At 45.5% G+C, this 22476-nt stretch overlaps 1 protein-coding gene across 1 annotated transcript in view; it reads left to right on the top strand.

Moving 5' to 3' along the window:
• LOC144681101 (protein eyes shut homolog) overlaps positions 1 to 22476 on the top strand; it is a 192099-nt gene that overhangs the window by 112386 nt on the left and 57237 nt on the right. The window contains exon 6 of the mRNA XM_078542832.1: positions 19514 to 19635. Coding sequence (XP_078398958.1) covers positions 19514 to 19635 — 122 coding nt within the window. The remainder of the gene's footprint in view (positions 1 to 19513; positions 19636 to 22476) is intronic.

Genomic DNA, 22476 nt, shown 5'->3' with positions numbered 1-22476 from the left:
AGAGGAAGGGAATTAAAAAGAATATTAGCAGGTGGGAAAAAAAGTGGCTTTACCCGCTGGCTGCCATGGTGGGTTTTTGCACCATATCATCCCATTCCCACCTCATTAATTATGCAGCCACAGGAAACACGCGGTCTTGCTGGCCGGCGGCCTCCGATTTGCCCACCATGCCGTTACCTTGCCGTTTCCTGACGCAAGGTGCCATATTTAAACTGCAGCCGGGTGCACACTTCTCAATTCTTGCAACCCAGGACTGCTCCGGTGAAGACATGGCCCCAAAAGCCAAGAGGAGTGCAGCCACTCAATTTCATGACACATCCCTGGGATGCCATGGAAGCCTGTGCGATGTCCTTTCCCCCGCTCTAGCCACAGGAGGCCTATCCACTCTGACTTGGTAGGTGGTGGCAGTGGTGGTCAGTGCCAATGCTGCACACAAGAGATCTCCATCCAGTGCAGAAAATGGATGAATGATCTCATCCATGCCACCAGGGTATGGCAAACATCTTATAACTCTAAATTCACACACTCATAAGGCCATCACACATTCACTGGCATCTTACTCACTGCCAGATCAAGGGACATCACCACCCATTCTCTCACACAGACCCTCACATGTCCATCTGGCCTCATCTCTGGAGACTGCCTCCTCAGCCCTCACCATCTTGAGACCACTTACACAGATCAACAGGTGCCTCCACAGACACCCTGGGATAATCCCCCTTCCCTAGCACAACCCTCACCCTGTAGCCTCTTCCCTTGCCTGAGGTCCCTACTACCCCTTCCTCAAGCAAGCCCTAGCCCTCAGCCATTGAAAAGCCACCCCCACCTTACGGCTGGTCTGGTAGGTAGAGACCTGCCCTTGAGCCCCCCTAAAAGTGTTGTGGTGCTGTCTGCGAATCCTGGCGCTGATGACCGTGAGTGCTGCCTGAAGCAAGGTAGGCAAACAGACCTCAAAGTCCCGAGTGAAGTGCAGTTTGCTAGGTGCACGTCGCTTATATACAGTTGTGAAACATGTCGGTGTACAAACACGCTGACGTGCAGGGATCATCCAGCATGAGGGGATGATTCCAGCGATCAGGGCTTATTACGAGATGCTAAAGTATTGAAATTGGGTTTCCGACGTGAGGCAATGGAAAACAAAGCCCGCCATTGACGGATGGATTGGACAATCGCAAAATGGTTTCATGATGGCTTGAAACTGATTTTTGGCCTTCTCGCCCTATTGTTCCCCTGCCCCCCCACCCGTCATGACACTGGACGCCAACGGAGCCAGAAAATTATGGCCAATGTCTTTGCCGCAAACTCCACACCCCTGGCAATAGTTCCCTCTCACCTCCCAGTCACTGTCTCAGCCTGTTCACAACCTCAGCCTCCTACTGCACCTTGCATTGATGTTCCAACTTCTTCTCTGTCGCATAAATACTTCCACCTCCATAACATCCCACAGCTCCACCTTATCTGCCATTCAAACTGTCCAAGCTTTTGTCATTAAAAGACTTAATTATCCTGATACTTTCTTGGTGGGTCTCCCATCCTCCAACCCCCATAAACGTCAGCTCATTGACATCTCCATTGCTCAGTCATATCCTGTCGCAGATCTCACTCACCCATAACCCCTGCGCTCACTGATTTACATTGATTCCTGGTCCACCCATTCCTCCAATTAAACATCAGAATCTATGTGCTTAAATCTTTTCATGGTCTCACCCCCCAATATGTGTTCTTGTTGTCTTTTGGTTCTCAGATGTTGTTAATAATCACATTTTAAGCTTGGAAAGATCAGAAACTCTTTTTTTAACTTTCCATCCTGCCTTGTACACCAAAAGGACCAGTTTGAACTGATTCGGTTACACATCACGTCAGTCTCTAGTGCAGCTGTGAAATTTGGCCCTGGAACACATACACAAAACAATTAGTTCTTCGCTCTTTACAGAAATTTACAGATACTACAACAATATATAACAATATATCTCCTAAACACTAACTCATTCCAACCCCAACCCTCTGCTCTCCCATCTCCACCCCTTGGTCCAGAATCTGGACTCTGGCCAGCTTTGGCAAGCCTACCTAATGTGCCAAATTTTTCTTAACTGGACCTGTGGGGAGCAGCCATGTCATCACAGATCAATCCCTTGGGCAAGGTGAGGGAGCAAAATGTGAGTGAAAGTGAGTGGTCTGCTCGCTCCCGCCCCTGCCATCTCACCAGAGTGAATCAAGTGTCGGATGGTTAATTAATGTCCGCCCAGCAGGAAGACGGCCAATTGAGAGTCTAGGCCAGACATCATGTGGCAGGGGGTTACGCCCTGAACAGGAATTTGGCCATGGCCACTAATTTAAAGGCCCCCTGCCCTCTCAAAGTCTCCTTACCCCTTACATCAGGCTCAAAAACAATGAATAAAAGAAGTCAAAAACCATACAAATGCTGCCACATTCACCAGCAGACTCTGCTGCTACATGCAGCCATGGTCCCAGTGGCAGGCCTTCTCTTGTACCATCTCCTGCCTTAAAGAACTCTCAAACTTTTTCCCATCTGACACCTGAAAAATGGAGCAAGCAATGAAAAATTCTAAACAATTGGCTCTTTAATATGCTCAGTAGCTTGTTAATTGGTTATTTAAAAATGGCAGGCGGGCTTCTGATTTCTGCACCTGCTCGCCTTCCAATATATCGGTGTCTGGCGTGATGATGTCGGTTTGCCGACCTGATGCCATCAAGCCGCGTTCATTTACTCAGAGGGTGGCCTGCCCAATTTGAAGCTGTAAAACCGGCCATTCATCTGGAGGCCAGGTCGATTGACAAACTCGGCATCAGTCAGGTGGGGAGTCAGTGACAACCACAACAGCAGGTAAACCTTGGCTGGGGGCTTCAGGATTGAGTGGGAGGGGTGATAATGATGTTGATCTAATAGATTAGGTCAATTGGGGGGTTGGGACAGATTGACTTGGGAATGCAGCAATCGGGCTGGGGGCAGTAATTTGGGGGCGTGGTCAGTCAAAGGAGGGAGCAGGATGAGTCAATTGGACTGAGATTGGTGGATCCAGGATAAATGATGGTGGTGGCATCAGGACCTAGCGATGGGGTGGGTGGGAGTTGTTGAGGCCAGAGATCTCTTGGTCATATCAGGGACCTCAAGGAGAAGACCATTGCCCCCCACCCCCATAATGTTGCGGCCGATCACTGAGGCTTCACAGGCTGGTACCAGGAGGTAGGTTTGAAGGCTGTATCTCCTGAACCCACCAAGTCCTTGCTTCGAGGGAGTTGCCAGGTTACCTGACAATTGAAAAACCCATCTGACAACCTTTAAAGTTGAAAACCTGCATGACAATGGGTCTCATGACCTTGTCATATTTAAAGTTCCAACCAAACCCATGGAGGGGTTGACCACCAGTCCACCTTCGTGCCTCAGTTAAAGCTGGAAATGGGTAGGCTGGAGGCAACTTGCACCCTATCTGACTTCAACCCTTCTCCCAGCCCAAAACCCACTGATTTTTTTCAGTTAAAATTCAGCCCAGTATCTTCATTTTTTGGTAGGTACATATTTTTTTAATAACTCCTTTGTGATGCACATTGGGATACCTTTCCAAGTTAAAGGCACTTTATAAATATTTGCTTTTGTTTGCAAGTACCCTTCTTTTTCTCCTGCTCTTCTTCATCTCCATCTCCTCCTCAATCTTTGAGCTGCAGATAATTATTGAATAATTTAATGCAGTATTTATTCTTTCACAGGGCATGGGCGTCACTGGCTAGGCTAACATTTATTGCCCAGCCCAAATTGCCCTTGAGTAGGTGGTGGTGAGCTTCCTTCTTGAACAGCTGTAGTCCATGTGGTGTAGGTACACTCACAGTGCTGTTAGGAAGGGAGTTCCAGGATTTTGCCCCAGTGACAGTGAAGGAACGGCAATATGGTTCCAAGTCAGGATGGTGAGTGGCTTGGAGGGGAACTTACAGGTGGTGGGGTTCACATGCATTTATTGTTCTTGTCTTTCTAGATGTTAGAGGTCGTGGGTTTGGAAGGTGCTGTCGGAGGAGCCTTGGTGAGTTGTTGCAGTGCAACTTAGAGATGGTACACACTGCTGCTACTGTGTGTCGATGGTGGAGGGAGTGAACATTTAAGGTGGTGGATGGTGTGCCAATCAAACAGGCTGCTTTGTCCTGGATGGTGTTGAGCTTCTCGAGTGCTGTGGGAGCTGTACTCATCCAGGCAAATGGAGAGTATTTCATCACACGCCTGACTTGAGCCTTGTAGATGGTGGACAGGTTTTGTGGAGTCAGGAGGTGAGTTACTTGTTGCAGGATTCCCAGCCTCTGACCTGCTCTTGTAACCACAGTGTTTATGCTCAAGTTCAATTTCTGGCCAATGGTCACCCCCTGGATGTTGACAGTGGGGAATTCAGCGATGGTAATTCAGCAATGGTAATGTTGTTGGATGTCACGGGGAGATGGTTAGATTCTCTCTTCTTGGAGATGGTTGTTGTCTGGTACTTGTGTGGCATGACTGTTACTTCCTGAACTAATTCAAGCTCATTAAACGTATTGGCCTAAACATTCGAGCATGAACATAAATGCAAGTGGAGGGGAAGGGTCGCAGGAACCAAATTGAATCGATGGTCCCAAGACTCGCATGTTTGGGCCTCAGATCACATTATCATCGAGCTCTGGACAGCTAAAAGGTGCCCTCAGAGAGCTCAATGATGAAGAGGGCTCAAAGATTGAGTGATAGAGACACAGACATCAGCAACATTCCCCATGTGAATCATCAAACATCAAAGGGGTGGGAGGGAGCTTGGGAGTTGAGAATGGACCCAACCTGAATGGATGGGAAATGCACCTGTTCCACAGTGCAGCTGATTTCTGCTGCTTTTCCTGAGAAGCAATGACCTGTGCACAGTGACTGTGGAGAAATGTCGATTACAACTGGGAGCCCACCGGAAGTGATGCCGTCACAGAATGCTAGCCGATACTTCAGTTACACACTAGAAAACCACCGGTAGAAGCTTTTAAAATAATGAATGAGATACGCTCGTGCTGGCGGTGATTGGGAAGGGTACATATTGAGCGGGGTGCGGGGAGAGACAAGGTGGCAATCTGAGCGGTGATCGGCAGCAGCCCACCTTTGAAGATGGGGTCAGTAGGGGGCTTATCTTGGCTATACATTCACATAAATTTATTTTAAATGCCTGTTGGTGCTGGACTGTCGTGGTCTCTTTAAGGACTGCCTGGTAGATCACATGGAAACCTGTTTCTCCTGTATACAGCCAGGCTGGAAGAGAAGAGAATTTCAAAATTTTTTTTTTTGTTTTTCTTAGCTCATGTTTGGTGTATTTTAGGTTTCTTTCCAGATAATATTTAATATATAAATGTAATCATTTATTCAATGAATTTGCAGCTGTAAATTGTATGATTTAAATTATTCATCCCACTTTTAGGTTAGGCCAGGGTGACAACGTTTACAGAAAGGGTAATGACCTCCTCTGGAGGTTCCCAGCATCACAGGTGCCAGTCTTCAGCCAATTCGATTCACTCCACGTGATATCAAGAAACGGCTGAAGGCACTAGATACTGCAAAGGCTACAGGTCCTGATAATATTCCGGCAATAGTACTGAAGACTTGTGCTCTAGAACTTGTTGCGCCCCTAGCCAAGCTGTTCCAGTACAGCTACAACACTGGCATCTACCCAACTATGTGGAAAAATGCCCAGGTATGTCCTGTACACAAAAAGCTGGACAAATTCAACCCACCCAATGACCGCCCCATCAGTCTTGATCATCAATAAAATAATGGAAAGGGTCATCAACAGTGCTATTAAGCAGCACTTGCTTAGCAATAACGTGCTCACTGAGGCCCAGTTTGGGTTCTGCCAGGGCCACTCAGCTCCTGACCTCGTCCAGCCTTGGTTCAAACATGAACAAAAGGGCTGAACGCCCGAGGTGAGGTGACAGTGACTGCCCTTGACATCAAGGTAGCATTTGACAGAGTGTGGCATCAAGGAGCCCTTGCAAAACTGGAGTCAATGGGAATCAGGGGGAAAGCTCTCAGCTGGTTGGAGTCATACCGAGCACAAAGGAAGATGGTTGTGGTTGTTGGAGGTCAATCAGCTCAGTTCCAGGACATCACTGCAGGAGTTGCTCAGGGTAGTGTCCTCAGCCCAACCACCTTCAGCTGCTTCATCAATGACCTTCCTTGTATCGTAAGGTCAGAAGAGGGGATGTTCACTGATGATTGCACAGTGTTCAGCACCATTCGCGACTCCTCAGATACTGAAGAGGTCCAAATGCAGCAAGACCTGGACAATATCCAGGCTTGGGATGACAAGTGGCAAGTAACATTTGCACCACACAAGTGTCAGGCAATGACCATCTCCAACAAGAGAGATCCTAACCATTGCCCCTTGATGTTCAATGGCATTACCATCACTGAATTCCCCCACTATCAACATCCTGGGGGTTACCATTGACCAGAAACTGAACTGGACTAGCCATATAAATACTGTGGCTACAAGAGCAGGTAAGAAGCTAGGAATAGTGCAACTAGTAACTCACTTCCTGACTCCCCAAAGCCTGTCCACCATCTAAAAGGCACAAGTCAGGAGTGCGATAGAATACTCCCCACTTGCCTGGATGAGTGCAGCTCCCACAACATTCAAGAAGCTTGACACCATCCAGGACAATGCAGCCCTCTTGATTTGCACTACATCCACAAACATTCACTCCCTCCACCACCAACGCACAGTAGCAGCAGTGTACACCATCTACAAGATGCACTGCAGGAATTCACCAAGGCTCCTTCGACAGCACCTTTCAAACCCACAACCACTACCATCTAGAAGGACAAGGGCTGTAGATACATGGGAACACCACCACCTGGAAGTTCCTCTACAAGCCACTCACCATCCTGACTAGGAAATATATCGCCGTTCCTTCACTGTTGCTGAGTCAAAATCCTGGAACTCCCTCCCTAACAGCACAGTGGGTGTACCTACACCACATGGACTGCAGTGGTTCAAGAAGGCGGCTCACCACCGCCTTCTCAAGGGCAACTAGGGATGGGCAACAAATGCTGGCCCAGCCAACAAAGCCCACATCCCATGAATGAATAAAAAAAGAGAAATGGAATTATTGTTCCTGGCGTAACAGAGAACCTGGTAGTACTAAAACCCGTACCTAGAATAAGAAAATCTCGAAAAGAAGCCAGCAACAGTAATGTGCCTCCTGGTCCCATTATGCATAATTACCTCAGGGCGTTCTACAACATACATCAGTTGCAGTGCTCTTGAGCAAGTCAATGTTATATTACCATCAGTGTTCTCTTTGACAGCTCCCCAATCACTGTGTTTTATACTTTAAATGGCCCAGGACACAAAAGGGATGACAGGGCTGTTGAACAGTTCTTACCCTTTTGATGACAGAGTCCTGGATACTGGAGACAAGTAATATATCTAAAAATTAACTGGTATCAGTCCTGGCTCAGTTGGTAGCCTCGCCTTGGGGTCAGAAGTTCCTGGGTTTAAGCCCCAATCCAGCTATTCGAGCACAAAATCTAAGCTGATATACCAATGTACAAATGGAGGGATGCTGCACTGTTGGAGTTGCCACCTTTCAAATGGGATGTTAAACTGAGGCCCCATGTGGCCTCTCAGGTGGATTCAAAAGATCCCGTGGCCACTATTCATGGAAGAGCAGGGAAGTTCTCCCCAATGCCCTGGTAATATTTATCCTCCAACCAACAGCATTAAAACAGATTACCTGGCCATTATCACTGCTGTATAGCTGTTTCTGGGAACTTGCTGTCTGCAAATTGGCTGCCGTGATTGCTGTGTTACAACAATGATCACACTTCAAATGGGTTTAATTAGCTGTGAATCACTTTGGGACCTAATGAAAGGTGTTATTTGAGTGCATGACTTTCTGCCTTAAATTTATGAATCACCCAGATCTTGCAGTCCCCAGATTGTCAGGGACAAGATGTACCCCAGAAGATGGGGTATGAGAACCCTCAAAAGTCCAAAACATGACTCCATGGGAATTGTCTGGGATGTTTGAACTTCTGATGATCAATTCCCCCGCTTCCCATGACCCTCCGAAAAAGTCTCTAACTCTGAGTTAGAGTTAGAGACTTCGGACAGTCCCACCTTAACCTGGCAGTTACCCAGGAAATGTTAGACAGAAAGATCGTAGTCTAACTCCTGGGTAACTATACAACTGAACCCCCTGACACACCTCTTTACCTCCTAACTATCCCCTAACCCCTTCACTTCCACCAGACCTGATCTAACTAGCCCCCACCACCTGATTCCTTCCATGACCCCCAATCTATCCCCTGACTCCCGGCTCCCCAGCAGCCCAAGCTGACTAGCCCCCACCACTTGACTCTCCCCGACCCCCCGAATGCCCCCGATTCCCCCTGGACCCCAGTCTATCCCCTGCCCACTGACCCCAGCAGCCAAACCTGACCAGCCCTCATTACGTAGTTGCACCCCCCCAACCACCCAGGACCTGACCCAAAATCTCCTCCCAACCTGACTAACCCACCCACCTCAACCCATCTACCCACTCATGTACCTGCCACCCTATGCACTTGGCACCCTACCACCTCACCCACCTGCCACTCTACCACTTACTTCACCCACCCTACCCCTCACTCACCTTACCCCCTCACTCTCTTTACCCCCTCACCCACCTACCCCTTCACCCATCTTACCTCACCCACCCTACCTCCTCACCGACCCTACCCCCTCGCCCACCCTATCCATTTATCTTCTCTCTGTAGCTTTTCAAAGAAACTTTGGGATATTAAACTCCTTACTTACTGGAATCCAGCGGCTAGTGCCATTAAAAGGGAGTGTGGCTTGACTTCCCCTGTTGAGCCAGTGCCATTTCAGGTACGCTCTGGAGAAGCCAGGGTCGGAAGTCCCAGCCAGAAATGCGGAGCACTGGCATGACGGAGAAAAGTAGGAGCGAAGTGGCAATCTAACAGTGACTGCCGTTCCTCAGAAGGTTCGGGCCTTAGTTTCAAAATGTTTATCTTAAGACCACTTGCGAAACAGTAGAAAACAATACTACATCTCATCAGGTCAAGTGTAAAGAGTTCCTCAGGAATGAATCGTAAGCCATTGCCTGGTAAAGCTGTTGCTGGAACCTCTCCTTGAAGGGAATGCAGTTTCCGATCTGAGTTTTGCTTTGCCATGCTTGTTCATATTGTTTTAGCAAACAGGTATCTTTATGCTTAACCTGCATGTGACCTAACTCTTGCTGCATCCTGTTTCAATGTTATTGCTCTATTCTAATGTTCTTCGAATCATACTGGAGGAGGCCATTTGGCCCATTGAGTACCCACCTGCTCATATGAAGAGCAATCCAGTTGGATCTACACCCCAGCTCTTATCCCATACCTCTGCAACCTATCCTCCTTCAAATAGTTATCAAATTCTGTTTTGCTAGTTACCATTGAGCCATATCCGCCATCATATGGTTAGCCTCCTGTTGCATATATAAAAAAATATTTTTTCCTCAGGTAACTTTTGGTATTTTAGCCAATCACCTTGAACGTAGGCATTGGTCAACCCTACAGCTACTGGAAACAGTTTCTCTTTACTTACACTATCTAAACCATTCATCATTTTAAACACCTCTATCAAATCTCCTCTTAGCCTTCTCTGTTCTAAGGGGAACAACCCCAGCTTCTCCAGTCTATTTATGCAAATGAAGTTCCTTATCCTTGGAACCTTTTGAGTTAATCTTTGCTGCAGCATCGGTAACACGTTTATGTTGTGCCTGAAGGTGTTATGACTGATGCTGTTGGTAAAGCAGAGTTATTGAAAACATCCCAGGGGGAAACTTTAAACAACTGTCATAACCAATAATTTTAAGTGTTATAATTGAGATGTGACTCTAAACTCAGGAATCAGACCACTAGTTCTCAAGGTTTTACGTTAAACTCAATGAAACATTTTATTAATTTACACAGGTTAAAATATATGTACATATGACTACAAATTACTACTATCATAACTTTTAACAAATTCCCAAACTAATCTCCATTAAAGCAACAGCAACATAGACTTAACCAAACACCAGGCAAAGCATTTTCACCTTACGAATTCAGAATGAGGTTCTTTCACTGTGGAGCCAGTTGGAGGCTTGTAGCTGCCTTTTGATCTTACATTGCCTCTGCCTGCACACCCGACAACTACTGAAGTTATACCTACCAGCACTGATTGAATTCATATTCTCATTGTATCAACAACCTCTTTGAACTTCACCTTTTAACAATGAAACCCCTTTTTATAGTACCAATTTTATTAGTAATATAAACATATGGCTTGGTCTCTGCTAGACAGGCATCAAGCTTTCACCCCACTTCTTGAATGCTCTATTCAAAAAATGCAAATGCACTCTATCTCTCTTACATATCAAAACTAGTACATATCAATGTACCCAGACTAGCTGGCTTAATCCAATTAAGAAACATCCACAGAGAAAACTTATATTTTAAAAGAAAATATTTTCCAAAATATTATATACATTAATAGCTTCACGACAGAAGGCTAGTGACCAAAATTGGACATAGGGCCAAATTTTCACTCCCAGGCCTCTCTGTCCTTGCACCCACTTTGAAACTGCATGATTTTGCAAGCAAGTCTATTCTGTGGCATTTTATCAAACACCTTTTCAAAGTCCATACACACAACGTTAATTGTACTGTCCTCATCCACCCTCTTTGTTACTTCATCAAAACACTTCAATTAAGTTAATCAATCATGAATAATAATAAAGCAAAACAGAAAACGCTGGAAGTAGCACTTCATGTCAGGCAGCATCTGTGGTGAGAGAAACAGAGTTAATGGCCCAGATCCTCAGTTCTCCAGGTGGTTGTACTCCAGAGGTACCTCGGAAGATATGCTGGGGGACTCCTCGGATATCCCCACACAAGGACTGCGCAGGAATTGCCAGGAAGTTTCAACGTCTGATGGGCAATTCCCCTGTGTCTGGAACTGTCCAAAACTCTGGTTTAAAGCCAGAGACTTTGGATGGTTCCGACTCACCTAGCAGAATAGTTACCCATGAAATGTTAGAAGGATTAAAGCCAGTTCTAACTCCTGGCTGGCTATTCTACTGACCCCACCCCCACAAACCCCTGCTGGACCCCCTGACTACCCTCCCAACCCCCCACACCCACCCCCTTCCAACTACCCCTGCCCTGAATGAGTTCTTCAATGATTGAAAACAAGCTCAAAACCTTTTAAACATGCCTTTTAGTGCCCTTGTGGCCAGAAGAACCAGTTTAATTCTATGGAGCATTCTCGAAGGCACACAAACGAACACAAGCAGCTAGAAATCCTGATGTGATTAAGTTACTCTGCGGGGCATGGCCAGATTTGCAGGTAGACTCTGCTTCTAGCTTGATCTTTTTAAACTATCGCAAAAAACCACAAAAATTCAAGTCGCACTGAATGCAATCTACCTTTAAAATTCCAGAATCTTTTGTGCCATTTATGTCGATACTGGGCAAATTACAGTGGAAGAAGCAATGCAATTGAGAGGAAATTCCAGGAAGCTATTTCAGTAATCTTTGTCTCCTAACTTTGCTTTTCCTGTACTATGTCTTTAGTCCAGAGTGTCACTGTGATCAAAGATAGAATCTGCAAGCATGCAGCTTAAAGCAGTGCTGATTTACCCATGTTGTTTAACCATACTTCATTACGTCTTCCGTCTTCACTCCATATTTAAAAACAAGGTGAAAACAGATCTTTATTCTTACATTGGTTACTAGCAGGCACTTGAACTACCTCCAGGTATCACCAGACAGGCCGTCTTACACATACCAGGCAAAGACAGTAGGGAACTGTCCGTGTGGACATGCATCATCGAACAGTCAGTTGCTGAGCTGCGCCACCTGTGGCAAGGGCAACCTATACCATAAGGTTGGCACTGCCGGTGGTAGTCAAGATCAATGGTGCTCAATTTTGTGTTGACAGCAGCTTCTTCCAGGCTGGCAAAGAACTCACCTATGGTGCCAGTCAATGTTCTGCATATATCACAAAGGTGGCTAATGCATACATCATTGAAAGATTTGATGGACAGAATAGCCTGCTCCTATGCAGTAAATTTCCGTGGTTCCCGCAGGTCATCTTGTTTTCTTTGCATTTTGCAAAAGTATCTCAACAGCATTGTGAAAGAGTTGAAAACATCATTCAGTTTCATCTTTACAGCAATTATTACAGTAAGACCAAGGCAAGTTTTATGCTTTCTAGTTAGGAATTTATAACTTCTCTATTCGAACTTGCACAGATCTTTGCCTTCAATGATAATTTCAAAGAGTTATATACTATGTAACTGCTAGGAACATAGGCCTTAGGAACAGGAGTAGGCCATTTGGCACTTCAAGCCTGCTCCGCCATTCAATAAGATCATGGCTGATCTGGTTCTGGTCTCACCTCCACTTTCCTGTCTGCCCCCATAAGCCTTGACTCCTTTGCCAATCAAACATCTGTCTAACTCAGCCTTGAATGAATTCAATGATCTAGGCTCCACTGCTTTCTGGAGAAGAGAATTCAGCATACTAACGACCCTCAGAGAAAAAATTGCTTCTCATCTCAATGTTAAACGGTAGACCTCTTATTCTTAAACGATGTCTTCTGGTTCTCGTCTCCCCCACAAATGGAAACATTCTTCCAGCATCCACCCTATCGGGTCTCCTCAGGATCTTATATGTTTCAATAAGATCACCTCTCATTCTTCCGAACTCCAATGAGTGTAGATCTATTTGCCTTTTTAAAAAAAAATGCTGATTTCAAATTTTCTGATGACAGTTTTCTTTCCATTTCTCTATGCTCATTGTGATTTGTTCCTGTAACGCAGAGACTACAGAAGAGCTGATTTTGATAAGTGCCAGTGCCAGAATTAGATAGGGATTCCATCAACAGGGACAATATCGCTGACTTTTTAGATCTACTTAAGGTATCTGATATGAGTTGATGCAGCATATTGCCTGTTTCTGTAGAGAATGATTTCCTATCAGGACACCTTTAAAATGCTAAGATAGGGAGAAATCTTTACATTATGGTCTACAGGGACCGCCTTTGACACTTAAGATTTAAGATTATCTAATTTTTTTTATGTCTGGCTGAAGGGAACATTGACTTTTAATATTGTATTATTAGATGGGAAATCCTTACTCTGATTAGAAATGGCCAAAACTCCTCTTTACATCGGTGGGAATTAACAAGAGTATAGAGAACCTCAAATGCCATCTGTCAGTGCTTATGTAACAGCCACCTCACAGCTGGAGTGTTTCGAGAATCTGTGTCTAACTGTATGTAGAGAGAGACCAAGAGACTGAGAATGAATTTGTGTTTTTAATTTAAACTGAATGTGACTTGGGAAGACCTGAGGGGAACAGGGGAAGGATATTTTTGTCTTCCCCCCCTCCCCCCCTCCTCCCTGAATTTTGATGAAGTGCACAGATTCAACTTACCTCCGTGAATCCATACCCCTTCTCCTCAAGGTTCCAAGAATAACCGTGACCTTTCACTTGAGACAGTCACTCCAGGTGCCAATGAGCACTATGGCGAATAACTGACAAGATAACTGAGATCTTCACATTCATCTTAAACTGCATGTAATCATGGTCAATGCTAATGTCACATCAGCTGCAAAGAAAAGAAAGCCTCATAACTACCGTTATGAATAAAATATTATGTATATATATATATATATACGCAAATATTATAAATACATATTTTGTTTCACTTGTTGCTCAGTTAAAAAAAATGAAAGAAAACAAGCAGCATTCCAGGATCCGATTGTGTACATTCTCCTCAAAATGCTTTGCTTGATCTGTTAGAGGCTTTCTTACATTTATTTTTCCTTGTTTTCAACTCACTTACAAGTGAAAATGATTTCTCCATCAGACCTCTTTGTAATTTTAGAGACCTTCACCAGGACTCCGCTTAACCTTTTCCTTTCTAGAGAAACGAGCCCACCCTGCTCATTTCATTGTGACTCTTACCTGTACTTTCTTCAGTGCTTTGATATTCTTTTTATGGTGCAGAGGCCAGAACTGCGTGCAATACATCAAGGGCTGAATTTCACGTCCCTCGGCGGTGGGTGGGAGTCCGACCTGGAAGTCAGTGGATCACCACTGACTCCCGCCTGCGTCATTGGCACATAATATGTGTAGCGGCCATTTAACGGTCTACAGGCGGAGAGTCGGCCAACAGCTTTGAGAAACGGTGGGCAGCACACCCAATCAGCAATTGGGTAACAGTGGGGGCAGGCTGTGACCCAGGACAAGGTCACAACCACCCATTTAAAGGCAGCCCGCATGGACTGTGGCAGCTGCACCAGAAAGCATTCTTTGGACACTTAAGAATTTTTTGCTGAAGGATTTGAATTCCTGTAAACTATTACAGTAGGTAAGAGCTCGTTTCTGTATATGGCCGTTCTGCTAGTTTGGAAGCATTCAGAATCTTTGCCAGGAAAGAAATAACATTGGAATGCAGCTGACCCATCCCCCCAATGAATAGCAAGTGTTTAGGGAGAAATTAAACTTCAGGCTGTTACCACTCTTTGTCTCTCCACGATAGAATGGAGCCAGCAGCTGGGGAGGGCAGAAAAGCAAGATGGCTCCAAGGTTTGATGATCACTCCTTGCACACCTCCTCCAGGCTGTAAGTGATGGGCAGGAACTCTGCATACCTGCTGATGGGAAGGGGAGGCCTCCGAGCTAGACAAAAGCAGCCTGATGGAGGTCGCAGTGGAGGTCAGCAGCCTTGGGTCACCTGGAGAACCTGGCTACAGTGCCGCAAAACACTCAATGGCCTTCTGAGATCTGCAAGGGGGGGGTCCATTACCATTCTGGAGACGGACGTATATGGAATGGTGTGATGTGGGACCATTATGGGATTATTTTGTGTGTTGCCCAAGTGTATAAGGCAACACACAAGACACACATGATGCATGCATGCCGCTGTGTGGCATAAGGTGGGAACTACCACACTTGTTAGTTGACAAAGAGCTCTGAGAAAAATGGGTTGCCAACAAAGTACATAACAGCCACACATTTGAAGACCTGAGTGTCATCATCATTACAAATTTGCTCTGTAATTGCAGAAGAAGAGGACACAGAATGACTGAGAAAGGAACAGAGCCGGAGGTGGTGTCTCGAACTTGGCCCTACTGAATCCCATCGCGGAGGAGATCCTGGAGTTGGCTACCATAAATGGAGCCAGGCTATAGGTCGAGGCAAGATAAAAGGAAGGTCACAGGATGATGAGATTCCAAGGAGGCATTTTTATAGCCCCAGAAAACAGTTCTGGAGGGGTGGGGGGGTGATGCTTGAAACTGGGCAAGCTGGTAGGAAGGCAGCATGGGTGGTGTGTGAGTTCGAAGGCTTCCTGACATCGGGGAAGAGGATGTGCCTCTATGTTGAAGGCTCTAAGGTTCAAACAATCCCATCTTCCAGTAGTTCCAGTGTTTGCAATGAGGAAGCCTGACTCGAAAGTGAAAGATGCCCCTAACATTCCTCCTGTTCCCTGTGCAGGTGCAACATAGGCAGCTGCAGGCAGTAGCCCCTAGGGACCGACATTGACTCTGAGGAGGAATAGAATGCCTCAGATGGTGCAGTGTCACATCCGTGCTCTGCACCCAGCACCAGCACAGATACAGGCACCTTGGTGGATACATGCGGTTCGGCTGTAATAGAAAGACACACTGATGAAAGCACATCACAGCCGCACGAACAGCTATCAGAGGCTGAGTTGGAGCAGGCCTCTGGCAGTCGGAGGAGTGCTTAAGCTGACCTAGATAGTGAGCTCCGGCCTGATGATAAGCCTCTGGAGTCATCTGTCAGATAACAAATGCTGGATGTCGAGTGTGAGGTACATGGAGATGTGGCAGAAGAACTAGAGGTGTTGTGTGCACTGACATGGACAGTGGAAGAGTCCATGCAGGCCATGAGCGCTGCAATCGCCCACTCTACAGAGTGCATGGCTTCCTCCATTGAGAGACTGACGACTGTCATGGAAAGCAAAACTCAGCAGATCACTGATATAATACCTAGGTATCCATTCTGACATGCACCCCATCACCTTGTCTCTGAGGTCCAGGGCCCTGAGCCAGGGCAAGAAGGAGATGAGGAGCCTAGAATCACATCCAGGCCCTGGTACCACAGGAAAGCAGTGAGGGCCAAATGGACCTCATGGCAGCGGATGAGCAGCTGCTGATGCCATCAGGGGGTACCTCTCAGGGCACCTCTGACGAGGACAACCTCTTCTCTGCCCCTCTGCCTTGGCACTGATGCCTCTGAATGCCACAGCAACAGGTGAGCCACTGCCACTATGCAAGTCGCTCCCAGCATGCCGGGACCCTCATGGCCTCAGGCAACCAGAGGACGGCCACCTAATGTTAACCCAGGGAGAGGGGCGTAATGGTCAGCGACTTGTCTCCAGCACAGCCGACAGTGAGAGGGGATCACCACGCCACAGCACCCAGAAAAGATTCAAGAAAATCCACATTCATCACACATCTATTTGTGAAATTTTATCATTGTCCTGAGTTATTGTGTACATAAATGATTTTTCTTTTCAAATCATTGTCCGGCTACATTTGTGCATTATTTCTGTGTGATGGTTTGGATATGGATTTCTTTACTGTTGTGATGGGAGTTTGTGATTATGTGGGTCCCTCTGCTTGACGTTATTTGGTTGACTCACATTTATCTTCCACAGTTCTGGTGTTCATACCAGGGAACTGTGTAGAGAAGGTGCCAAAGGGCAAGACGGTGCAATGGAGCTGGAGACACTCAGTGACTGGAATCTTCTAAATATCAGAACTTCCCTTGTCTCACAGGAATCCAGACCCTCTCGTAGACCGGGTTGCACAGTCACCTGCTGCAGCTCATGCTCCTCTTCATCAGGCTCCTCATCAGAGGAACGGACAGTCTCCAAATCATCCTCTGGCAGGGCTTCCCCTCTCCGAAAGGCCAGGTTGCGCAGCACGCAGCAAACAACTACATAAGGGAAACTCTGGCTGGTGCATAGTGGAGAGCGCCACCCGATTGGCCTAGTCATCAGAATCACACTTTGAGCAGACCAATGACCTTTCCAATGATGGCCCTGGTCGTAGCGTGTTTATCATTGTACCGACGCTTCGCCTCCATCCATGGATTTCTTACTCGAGTCATCAGCCATTTTTTTAAGGGGTATCCTTTGTCGCTGAGTAGCCAGCCATCGAAAACATCCAGGTAAACATCCCTGGTACCTGGGAATGTCTGAAGATGTATGTGTCGTGGCTGCTTCCCGGGTAACGTGCACACACCTGCATAGTTCTTTGATTGTGATCGCACACAATCTCACTATTGATGGAGTGGAATTTTTTTCTCTTTATGAAAGCCCCTGGCTGTCCAGCTGCTGTTTTGATGGCTACATGGGTACAATCAATGACCTTTTGTAACTGTAGGAATCCAGCCACGGCTGCAAAACCTTTGGCTCTTTCCTCTTGACTGGGGTTGTCAGGTATAAAAGAAATATACTGATGTGCACGCCGTGACATGGCATCAGTTAAGGCCTGCACTTAATGATGTGCTGAAGGCTGGGTGATCCCACTGAGGTCTCCTAGAATGACCCAGAGGTGAAGAAGATCAATGCCACTGTTACTTTTAAGGTCATAGGCATTGGGTGGTAACCCAGACAATTTGAGGCTATCTCAGCTTAAAGCAGGTCACAGAGGGATGTGATGAAGTCTTTGAAAGCACAGTCGCTCTGTCATATGAAGGTAGGTCATTCTGACACTGTGCACTCTGTTGGCAAGGTAGGGCCTTCATCTATCTCTGCCTGCCTGCTTCTACCTCCCCTCCACAGCCCCTTGCTCAGTAGGTAGGCCGCCTTCCTGTAACTAATAGTGTACCTGCCCCTGGCCAGCTGGCCTCCACCCTCTCCTTCTCCTCTCCTCCTCACTGGAGGAGGTGCCTCCAACAGAATGTACAATTCCCATATGGTACAGCATTTCACAGAACAAATGGTGCAGTGCTCAGTGATGACAAAAGCACTTCCTTTTTTGGCCCCTCCCCTAAGGAACTGCCCTGAATCATATGAAAATGATATGAAAGGCATAATTTCCAACATTACCTAAGTCTCAGCAGACCCTTCTCGGAAGTCAAAGTCAGACATAGTCACACCTGCAGCCTCTATATCCGCCTTTTCAGCAGTTCCAAAAAAAATGTGACCCCTACCAGCTGTGTTTCTTGCACACCCAGCGCATTACAGTACAGGCAATGTTTTGTCCCAGTCAATTGGACTCTAAACTACCTTAATCGCTTGTTAATTAGATCTTTCAAAATGGCGGGTGGGCTGGCAATTAATTTTCAAGGCAGATTTTTTTTCTTTATCCAGGCTGATCTGTAATACATTGGCCCAGATCTTCCAATCAGTTGCGATGCTGGGTGGAGTCATCGGGGTCAGGTTAGGGAGTGCGATGGGGTTAGTTGTAGGTAGTTGGTTGTGATGGTGGGCTGAGTTGCACCGTTATTCACTGAGTTTTACCAGGAATTAACATTTCTAAGGTAAGTATCCGGGTAAGTAGCACGTACCCAGCTCAAGTCTCCGACACTGAGATCACTGTAAGGGATGTTCGTGGTGGGCCCTGGACAGTGTAAATCAGCCCGTCAGAAGTTTAAACTTCCTGGGCAACTACAGCACCTGTGTGCACATAGGGTCTCTGACTTCCTCAGGGTGCCAACGCACAACAGCTGCTTAAGTTCAGTGCTTCACTGCTCCTGATACTGGAGGATATGTGTTTCAATGCAGTGAGTTCAGGAGTGTTGGAGACACCCTTGATTATCCACGTCTGCTCTCAGCAGAGCTGATCAAAGCATGATCCGCCCTGCTGGGTTGCGCTTTGCAGCAACAACCAAGACAAAAAAGCTGCTGTCAGGTTTAATAGATGTGTTAACTATCTTGCGGATGCCAATTTGTGGCAAATGACATGTAGAAATACAAGAGGATGAAGGATGAAACACAGAGAGACAGAATGGACAAGGAAATTGAACATGAGAGAAACAAGGAGACATGGGAGGACAATAAACTAGACAGAAGAAACTAAGTGAAACGTATCAATAAAAAAAATGTACCTGGGAAGCAGAAATGAATGATGAAACTGCTTTCCAATAAGAGATTTCATATGTAGGAATCAACGATTTGAAAGGGGAAAGATCTTTGTCATCTTTCTAATAAATCAGCCGAGAGTTTGACAATAAACACTGCGAATGTTACCTTGCCAGAACATGGAAGATGAAAACTTTTAGCAATAGGCTTAATAACTCTGTTTCTTTTTGATTGATTAACCTCTCATGTTGGCCCTTACAGCATATCCCTCAGTCTGCTCCCTCACGAGTAACATCTCTCATTGTGTTTTGAAAAGTTTGCAAATGGCAGTGTACAATTAGGTTGATCTCAGAGGGGAAGGAGGCTGTTTTCATGACATTTTAATCCAAGTGCCTGTTCATTTTTTTTCCCCAGAGCTACCAGTGTGTCTGCCTCCCAGGATGGGAAGGGGATTTCTGTGAACGAGGAGTCAATGAGTGTGCTTCTGAACCTTGTGAAAATAATGCAGCCTGTGAAGACCTGGTGAATGGCTACCGGTAGGTACTAAATCCAAAAGCACATTAAAAAGAAGACATGGTGCATTGAGTTGATGGGCAGTTGAGGATGAAACAGGCTAGGACCTATTGGTGGACTGGGTGTACACTAATGAGACTCCCACCTAATCAGGCAGGTGCCTTGGACACCTAAAGAAAGGACTCATTTAAGATATAGGAAGGTGGAAAAGGAGTAGGAATGGGGTACAGGAACATAGGATCTGGAATCGTTCATTTAGCTCCTCAAGCCTGTTCCACTGTCATTCAATGAGATCATGGCCGATCTGCGATCGAAGTCTATGACCAAAATTTTCCGGTTGGAGATGTGTAGCCGGAGTCAGGATTAATGCCAACATCGCGATCCTGCCTCTGTCCAGGCAGTACTGGCTGGTGGGATTTTCATCTCCAAGATGGCAAACAGCCTAAAGTCATCACTGGGACCAGATGGAAGTGGTTGCTATTCAAACAGCGAGGTTAAAACGCCTGTCTCCATTCTCAGGAACATCAACTCAGTTCTTCATGTCAGTGTAAAGGTGCCCATTGCCCTCACCCTTAAACCTCCTACCCCTTATCCACTTCACTCCCATCACCCCCTATACCCTCTTTACCCTCCCTTCACTCCCCTTCACCCGTACTACCCCCCCCCTACAACCCACTAATCCAGTATTCACTTTATAAACAAAACTCAAAAACCTTATAATACCATTTGGAAGTCATTGGAAAGCTCATAAGTTTGTTAAAATAAACAACCATCACTTGAATTGACGCTTGAAAATATAATAATCTTCAGAAGCTCATAAACATTAAAAGACACAAACATTACTTGAAAAAATATTTCAAAACCATTGTCCTCTTCAGAAGCTCATAAAATTGTCAATACTATCAAACTCACATGCCTCAGGACAGCTGAATAAACAAGCTCACCACTACAAAATCTATTAGTGCTTTGGAAGGCAACCAAAGCCTCATCTATCTGGTAAAGCTTCCAAACAGCTAAATGGATGGCTAAGCTTATCTGTAAAGAATGAATGAAAGCAATAAGGAGAGTTGAAACAATTAGTTCTGGACCTCACGCTGGGCTAGCCTTTCAATATTGTACAATACAGAATAGCACTTTGTCCAGTGGATAATCCATTCTAACGCATCTGATTACTTTTCCACTTTTGTAATGCTGTTCTTTCACTTGACAGCTTACCAGTTTCCAGAAGTAACAACATGGCAACCACATTATTTAATTGTCACTTACTTTTCCAATCACAGCATTGTCATCGCTCAGTTTATTAAGCACATATATAACTTAGGCTACAGCATTTCATGGTGAACTGTAAAGGAGGCAAAACCATTTTTACTCACCTTTTATACTCTTTCCACCTCCAATCCATGGTTTGCGCCTCTACCCTATAGGTGTGATTTAGGAGGGCTTCCAAAATGTAACTGCCTTGATAATAAGTCCAGAAGTTCTGAAATGTTCACTTCTACAATGGTGCTAGCAACGTCCAAACAACAGCGTATGAGGTTCCTTTCCTGTGATCTTTTTCTTTGGTAAATCTAACTCCATCATCTGTCTTCTTCAGGTGGTCAAGGGGCCCATATTTCCATACCCAACTCCACATGGACCTTTGCCCTCTATCCCTTCATACCTTTGGCTAACAAAAATCTAACAATCTCACAATTAACATTTACAATCTAGCATCAATTGCCGTTAGCAGAAAGAGTTCCTAAATCCTACCATCCTTCATGTTTCCTAATTTTGCTCCTGAAATGTCTGGCTCTAATTTTGAGTCCATACCCCTGGTCCTAGAGTCCCAAAATAGTGGAAATAGTTCCTCCCAACTTGCCATATCTGTTCCCCTTAATACTTTGAAAACTTTGATCAAATCACGCCTTCACCTTTGAAATTCCAAGGAACACCACCTAGTTTATTTGAACTCTCTTTGTACGTTAACCCTTGGAATCCAGGTTCCACTCTGGTAAATCTGTGTGGCACTCCCTCCTAAACTGTGGTACCCAGAATCACTGACAGTGCTCCAGGTGTGGTCCAACCAGGATTTTGTCTTGCTGAAGCATGACTTCTATCCCCTTTTATTCTAGTTCTCTCAATATTAAGATTTGCATTCCATTAACTATATTACTTATTTTTCTGTACCTGTTCATGGAATTTTAATCTCTGTACCTAAACCCACAAGTCTCTTTGGATCTTCACTGTTTTTAGCTTTTCACCATTTAGAAAGCACCCTGTTCTATCCTTTTCGGGTCTTAAGTGGATCGCCTCATATTTGCCTACATCAAAATCCATTTGCCACTTATTTTCCCATTCTTTATTATCTTTATGTTACACTTCCATCTACACTGCTTTACAATGCTGCCTATCTTTTACATCATTGGCAAATTTGGGTAAGTTGCATTCTATTCCATCATCTGAATAGTTAATGAATACAGTGAATAACTGAGGCCTAACACAGATCCTTGCAGTAAGTTTTGGCCCAGTTATTTTAACTGCAACCCCACTCTATTCCTGACAGGCAGGATCATTTAAACCTCAACCTTGAATGTCAGCAAGTTACTCTGATTGAAGAGATTTCTCCTGTATTTCCTATTGGATTTACAGTAACTACCTGATATTGGTGTTCCCTGGCTTTGGCCTGCTCCCACACATGGAAACATCTCCTCTGTGCCTACTCTATCAAACCCTCTCATAATCTTAAAGCTCTCATACTTCTCTTTTCTGGAGAAAAGAGCCCAAGCCTATTTAGCTTTTCATGATGTTTAGAACCCCTCAGTTCTGAATGGGCGGCTAGTTTTTTTCCACTCAGCACAGACACAATGGGCTGAATGGCCTCTTTC

Source organism: Cetorhinus maximus, chromosome 5 (genome assembly GCF_964194155.1).
Source record: "Cetorhinus maximus chromosome 5, sCetMax3.hap1.1, whole genome shotgun sequence".
Lineage (NCBI taxonomy): Eukaryota > Metazoa > Chordata > Chondrichthyes > Lamniformes > Cetorhinidae > Cetorhinus > Cetorhinus maximus.
This window is presented reverse-complemented; position numbering and strand designations above follow the sequence as displayed.